Source organism: Oncorhynchus gorbuscha, linkage group LG10 (assembly GCF_021184085.1).
Source record: "Oncorhynchus gorbuscha isolate QuinsamMale2020 ecotype Even-year linkage group LG10, OgorEven_v1.0, whole genome shotgun sequence".
Classification (NCBI taxonomy): domain Eukaryota; kingdom Metazoa; phylum Chordata; class Actinopteri; order Salmoniformes; family Salmonidae; genus Oncorhynchus; species Oncorhynchus gorbuscha.
This window is the reverse complement of record NC_060182.1, coordinates 93,486,989-93,494,488: the sequence shown is the minus strand read 5'-3', so window position 1 is coordinate 93,494,488 and position 7,500 is coordinate 93,486,989. Positions and strand designations below refer to the sequence as shown.

Sequence of the window (7,500 nt, the reverse complement as noted above, 5' to 3'; positions counted from 1 at the left end):
CAGAAGTAACACAGCTAGCTTCAGTAGACAGTGCAGCCTGAAGAACACAGCACACGACACCATGGCAACCACCCCACTGAAAACCAGGAACTACAGAAGACAGAGACAGAGACAGTCACAGTCACAAAAGGGACCAATCTAAATGTGTGTGTGTGTGTGTGTGTGTGCGTGTGTGTGTGTGTGTTACCTCAGGGTGTGTACAGATGTTGACAGGCCAGGACCAAGTGTGCTGCTGGGAGCTGCTTCTGTTGTTAGGGTCCATCTCAGACTCTACACACCACAGCTAGAACACACACACACACACAATCAATCATACCGCTACTTCAAAACAAGTTTATAGTGCACCCGAGAGGCAAACCTTCATGAAAGAACAGATTGTATAATGGTTTGAGGATACAGAACATACTGGTCATTGTGTGTTATCGTTGAGGATACAGAACATACTGGTCATTGTGTGTTATCGTTGAGGATACAGAACATACTGGTCATTGTGTGTTATCGTTGAGGGTACAGAACATACTGGTCATTGTGTGTTATCGTTGAGGGTACAGAACATATCGGTCATTGTGTATAACAATAAACTCACTATATCAGATGAGGCCACTCCAAAGTTGATGATAATAGCGGTGAGCGTGAGTAGTGTTCTGACAGTCTTGGTTTCGTTGATCCAGCAACACAGGAACTGCAGCGCTAGAGGGCTCTGTTTAAACTCTTCAGCTAGGACCACCACCAGCAGCAACACATACACACACACACACACTCCAAACTGAACCAGCATAGGACATAGTCTGAGAGGTGGGTGTGTGTGTGTGTGTGTGTGTGTGTGTGTGTGTGTGTGTGTGTGTGTGTGTGTGTGTGTGTGTGTGTGTGTGTGTGTGTGTGTGTGTGTGTGTGTGTGTGTGTGTGTGTGTGTGTGTGTGTGTGTGTGTGTGTGTGTGTGTGTGTCAGTTGGAGAGATTGAGGAAGAGAGGATCAGATGATGAAGAGAGAGAAACAGGGAGGAGAAGATCAGACAATGAAGAGAGAGAAACAGGGAGGAGGAGGGGAGGATCAGACAATGAAGAGAGAGAAACAGGGAGGAGGAGGGGAGGATCAGACAATGAAGAGAGAGAGAAACAGGGAGGAGGGGAGGATCAGACAATGAAGAGAGAGAAACAGGGAGGAGGAGGAGAGGATCAGACAATGAAGAGAGAGAGAAACAGGGAGGAGGAGGAGAAGATCAGACAATGAAGAGAGAGAAACAGGGAGGAGGAGGAGAAGATCAGACAATGAAGAGAGAGAGAAACAGGGAGGAGGAGGAGGAGAGGATCAGATGATGAAGAGAGAGAAACAGGGAGGAGGAGGAGAGGATCAGACAATGAAGAGAGAGAAACAGGGAGGAGGAGGGGAGGATCAGACAATGAAGAGAGAGAAACAGGGAGGAGGAGGGGAGGATCAGACAATGAAGAGAGAGAAACAGGGAGGAGAGGATTAGACAATGAAGAGAGAGAGAAACAGGGAGGAGGAGGGGAGGATCAGACAATGAAAAGAGAGAAACAGGGAGGAGGAGGAGAGGATCAGACAATGAAGAGAGAGAAACAGGGAGGAGGAGGGGAGGATCAGACAATGAAGAGAGAGAAACAGGGAGGAGAAGATCAGACAATGAAGAGAGAGAAACAGGGAGGAGAGGATCAGACAATGAAGAGAGAGAAACAGGGAGGAGGAGGAGAAGATCAGACAATGAAGAGGGAGAGAAACAGGGAGGAGGAGGAGGAGAGGATCAGATGATGAAGAGAGAGAAACAGGGAGGAGGAGGAGAGGATCAGACAATGAAGAGAGAGAAACAGGGAGGAGGAGGAGAAGATCAGACAATGAAGAGAGAGAGAAACAGGGAGGAGAGGATCAGACAATGAAGAGAGAGAAACAGGGAGGAGAGGATCAGACAATGAAGAGAGAGAAACAGGGAGGAGGAGGAGGAGAGGATCAGACAATGAAGAGAGAGAAACAGGGAGGAGGAGGAGGAGAAGATCAGACAATGAAGAGAGAGAGAAACAGGGAGGAGAGGATCAGACAATGAAGAGAGAGAAACAGGGAGGAGGAGGAGAAGATCAGACAATGAAGAGAGAGAGAAACAGGGAGGAGAGGATCAGACAATGAAGAGAGAGAAACAGGGAGGAGGAGGAGAAGATCAGACAATGAAGAGAGAGAGAAACAGGGAGGAGAGGATCAGACAATGAAGAGAGAGAAACAGGGAGGAGAGGATCAGACAATGAAGAGAGAGAAACAGGGAGGAGGAGGAGAGGATCAGACAATGAAGAGAGAGAAACAGGGAGGAGGAGGAGAAGATCAGACAATGAAGAGGGAGAAACAGGGAGGAGGAGGAGAAGATCAGACAATGAAGAGAGAGAAACAGGGAGGAGGAGGAGAAGATCAGACAATGAAGAGGGAGAAACAGGGAGGAGGAGGAGAGGATCAGACAATGAAGAGAGAGAAACAGGGAGGAGAAGATCAGACAATGAAGAGAGAGAAACAGGGAGGAGGAGGAGAGGATCAGACAATGAAGAGAGAGAAACAGGGAGGAGGAGGAGAAGATCAGACAATGAAGAGGGAGAGAAACAGGGAGGAGGAGGAGGAGAGGATCAGATGATGAAGAGAGAGAAACAGGGAGGAGGAGGAGAGGATCAGACAATGAAGAGAGAGAAACAGGGAGGAGGAGGAGAAGATCAGACAATGAAGAGGGAGAGAAACAGGGAGGAGGAGGAGGAGAGGATCAGATGATGAAGAGAGAGAAACAGGGAGGAGGAGGAGAGGATCAGACAATGAAGAGAGAGAAACAGGGAGGAGGAGGAGGGGAGGATCAGACAATGAAGAGAGAGAGAAACAGGGAGGAGGAGGGGAGGATCAGACAATGAAGAGAGAGAGAAACAGGGAGGAGGGGAGGATCAGACAATGAAGAGAGAGAAACAGGGAGGAGGGGAGGATCAGACAATGAAGAGAGAGAAACAGGGAGGAGGAGGAGAGGATCAGACAATGAAGAGAGAGAAACAGGGAGGAGGAGGAGAGGATCAGACAATGAAGAGAGAGAAACAGGGAGGAGAGGATCAGACAATGAAGAGAGAGAAACAGGGAGGAGGAGGAGAGGATCAGATGATGAAGAGAGAGAAACAGGGAGGGGGTGGAGGAGAGGATCAGATGAAGAAGAGAGAGAGAAGCATGTGAGTGGTAGAGAAAGATTACTCTAAAGATCTTTGATAAATTAAGTAAAAGAAAATATCATACTTCTAATTAAATAAAGAACAAACCTTGCGGCAGGGATGAGGGTCTGTGCACCCATGAGGCAGAGGAGCATGATGAAGGAGCAGACCAGGTTTGACTTGAACATCTCATCACGCATCTGGGAAAACTGAGAAGAGAGAAACATCCCTCAATTATACCACCCATCAACCCACCTCCCCATCCATCCACCCACCCACCTCCCCATCCACCCACCCATCTCCCCACCCATCCACCCACCTCCCTACCCATCAACCCACCTCCCTACCCATCAACCCATCTCCCTACCCATCAACCCATCTCCCTACCCATCAACCCATCTCCCTACCCATCAACCCACCTCCCTACCCATCAACCCACATTCCCTACCCATCAACCCACCTCCCTACCCATCAACCCATCTCCCTACCCATCAACCCATCTCCCTACCCATCAACCCACCTCCCTACCCATCAACCCACCTCCCTCCCCATCAACCCACCTCGCTCCCCATCAACCCACCTCCCTACCCACCTCCCTACCCATCAACCCACCTCCCTACCCATCAACCCACCCTCCTACCCATCACCCACCTCCCTACCCATCACCCACTTCCCTACCCATCAACCCACCTCCCAAACCATCAACCCACCTCCCTACCCATCACCCACCTCCCTACCCATCACCCACTTCCCTACACATCAACCCACCTCCCAAACCATCAACCCACCTCCCTACCCATCAACCCATCTCCCTACCCATCAACCCATCAACCCACCTCCCTACCCATCAACCCACCTCCCTACCCATCACCCACCTCCCTACCCATCACCCACCTCCCTACCCATCAACCCATCTCCCTACCCATCACCCACCTCCCTACCCATCACCCACCTCCCTACCCATCACCCACCTCCCTACCCATCAACCCATCTCCCTACCCATCACCCACCTCCCTACCCATCACCCACCTCCCAACCCATCAACCCATCTCCCTACCCATCAACCCACCTCCCTACCCATCAACCCACCTCCCTACCCATCAACCCATCTCCCTACCCATCACCCACCTCCCTACCCATCACCCACCTCCCTACCCATCAACCCATCTCCCTACCCATCACCCACCTCCCTACCCATCACCCACCTCCCTACCCATCACCCACCTCCCTACCCATCAACCCATCTCCCTACCAATTAACCCACCTCCCTACCCATCAACCCATCTCCCCATCCATCAACTAAATTCCCCTACCCATCAGATACGAATCTGTTGTTAACTGACTTGCCTAGTTAAATAAAGGTTCAAATATAAAAAAGGAGTGGCCATCCTGCAAAAATGATTGCAAGAGCACAGTGCAGAATGCTCAATGAGGTTAAGAATAATCAGCTAAAGACTTGAAGAAATCTCTGGAACATGCTAACATCTCTGTTGATGAGTCTACGATATGTAAAACACTAAACAAGAATTGTGTTCATGGGAGGACACCACGGAAGAAGCCACTGCTGTCAAAAAAAAAAAAATTCCTGCACATCTGAAATTTACAAAAGTGCAACTGGATGTTCCACAATGTTCTGTGGACAGATGAAACTACAGTTGAGTTGTTTGGAAGGAACACACAAGAGTGGTTCACACCAGACATCAGAGAATATTGTTGAACTGAACCAGTTTTGTAAAGATGAATGGTCCATAATTCCTCCTGACCGTTGTGCAGGTCTGATCTGCAACTACAGGAAACGTTTGGTTGAGGTTATCGCTGCCAAAGGAGGGTCAACCAGTTATTAAATCCAAGGGTTCACATACTTTTCCTACCTGCACTGTGAATGTTTACACGGTGTGTTCAATAAAGACACGACAATGTATTATTGTTTGTGTGTTATTAGTTTAAGCAGACTGTGTTTGTCTATTGTTGTGACCTAGATGAAAATCATATTAAATTTGATGACCAATTTATGCATAAATCCAGGTATTTCCAAAGGGTTCACATATTTTTTTCTTGCCACTGTAGTAATCAACTGTGTGTGTTTGAGTGTGTGTGGCCCTTAACTTCTGTGTGTGGTTCTGTTGCGGGCCCCTACAGTATAAAAGTTGCATCGTACTGCAGCACACCTTGCGGACTGCCACAGAATAGTTTGGCAAGTTATTTAATTGTCAGCCATTGTTGCCATTAACGCTAGTTAGTACTAGTTTGACCACCCCCTCTCTCAAACTAGCACTAACTAGCTTTAATCTTTGAGAAACATCTTTGAGAAGCATTTGATAGCCTTCAATAGTGTCTGTACTAGAGAATTTAAAATATTTTTTTGTAAGAATATAGTATATGGGATTGAGTTTAAGAAATGTTGCAAAATTAATTTGATTGACATTATGTTTCTATTCCAAGAGAAACGACACCCTCAGGGTTTCTGTTAGGATGGACCGGAAAATATGTCGCTGTACAACGTGCCGGTCGGGAGTAGGACACAGTACTAAGAGCATAACATCTCCACACCCTAATTGTATAATTCTAGTCTAACCAATACCCAAACGGCGATTCAGTGAAAATAAAAATCTCTTTGATTTATCAAGACCAGTCCTCATGCTTGTCTCAGAGTAGCGATAAACGGTGCTGAAATAGTTGTAGGCTTTTGCTTCTAACTTCAATATGCTTTTTAAATAAATAAGACCTACACCACTTTAAGACCTACAGCAAATTACTCAACACTAGTATGACGTGACTCTCTGCCAATAATTACATGTAGAGGATTGGAGGATTCTAAATTAATATCTAAGGGGCATTTTCCATCAGGATCTGAGAGACTATCTGAGAATATCTAAGGGGCTTTTATATAATTTCATATAATTATAAATTATTTTCTAATAATAAATCGCTTTGTTTAAAACATTTTTTTGATATTTTGGAGATTTTGTTTTCATTCACCTAGAGTGAGTGAGAACAAGATCATTCTTGAACATGGGGTGAGACATTCTCACTCATTTGTAAATAAAGCTAGTTCGTGATTTAGAATGATATATTTCTGTTTTTAAAGGGAGAGAAACCAAAAGCCACCTCATGGGTCTCGAATCAGCATCTGTAGTTTGCACTGCGACGCAGTGTCTTAGACCACTGCGCCACTCGGGCGCTGTACAACTTCACCGGTCAGGAGTAGGCTATAGGACTAAAGTAAGAGCAAAATAATCACACTAATTCCACACCCTAATTGCAGTCTAAGTTTATCTTAGAATAAAAACCTTAGTGGAACAACAGCTTAAGTAAATAATACTGAAGTCGTGCACAATTATCAGTCCTATTTGGTTTATGTCGCTCATTCATTGTCAGTTAGAGACACAGTAGCGCCTTGGGACCCAAAAGCATAATCAGGTCTCTAACTCCCCCTTGTGGTGGTCTGGAGCAATGAAGTGGTGACGCAGGGTACCGTACTAAACCACAAATTACCTCTAAGTCCCGCAGCATAATCGCAAAACTCTTAGTGGAGCCGTACCTTGTCCTCTGTATGTGCTTCCGTTGTGGGCCCCTACCTTGCCCTCAATGTGTGTGTCCTTGAACTCCTGTGTGAAGGTGGTGATGTGTTCCTGTCTCATGCGTTCGCTGCTTCGGACCTCGATGGCCCGGCGGATCCTCTTGTTGACTTCACGAGTCCCCGTCCGCTGAGCCGCCAGCTGGTTAGGTAACTGGGCCAGAGAGCCGTTGCTGAAGGTCGCCAGGATCTGGTCAGGGGTGAGAGGTTAGGGGTCAAAGGTTAGGTAGAGGCCAGACAAAGAGGATCTATAACTGACAATAGACTCTCTAACAATAAGAATTAATGTCAGGCGGAAGGCGGAAGGCAGGCGTGAAAATTCTAGCCAATGACCTACCAGGAACAAAATCGCCTTTCTCAAAGTTGCCAGGATGCCACAATTTCCACGTACAGTTGTCATAACCTAAGAATTATAAAACTTCTATTTGATCAAATAAGCCTCACATAATTAGCAATTTGAGTATATGTTGACCAAATTCGACACTCTCTCATTGTTCTCCATACCAACAATCCCCAATTCAAACTTCTTAGCTCTTAATTTTCGCACTGACAGATTTTGGGTCGCACTCTTCCTCTCTGAGGTAGAGGGTAAAGGTTAGGAGGCAGGGGTTAGAGGTCACCTACACAGTTCATTCCGATTATGTTTCCAAACGGCAGCTCAGTACTCCAGCCAGCATCAAGGGTGTCATCTCGACTGGGCCGACAAGCCTTCTTGGCAGGAGCCTCCTCCATGGGCGTGTGGCGAATCAG

At 46.9% G+C, this 7,500-nt stretch overlaps 1 protein-coding gene across 1 annotated transcript in view; it reads right to left on the bottom strand.

Moving 5' to 3' along the window:
• si:ch211-132f19.7 (adenylate cyclase type 8) overlaps nt 1–7,500 on the bottom strand; it is a 29,877-nt gene that overhangs the window by 6,118 nt on the left and 16,259 nt on the right. Inside the window, exons 10-15 of the mRNA XM_046364658.1 lie at nt 7,375–7,500; nt 6,752–6,940; nt 3,282–3,382; nt 587–788; nt 188–283; nt 1–90 (exon numbers count right to left, since the gene is read on the bottom strand). The exon at nt 1–90 is cut by the window's left edge and continues 77 nt beyond it; the exon at nt 7,375–7,500 is cut by the window's right edge and continues 274 nt beyond it. Of these exons, the coding sequence (XP_046220614.1) occupies nt 1–90; nt 188–283; nt 587–788; nt 3,282–3,382; nt 6,752–6,940; nt 7,375–7,500 (804 nt within the window). The remainder of the gene's footprint in view (nt 91–187; nt 284–586; nt 789–3,281; nt 3,383–6,751; nt 6,941–7,374) is intronic.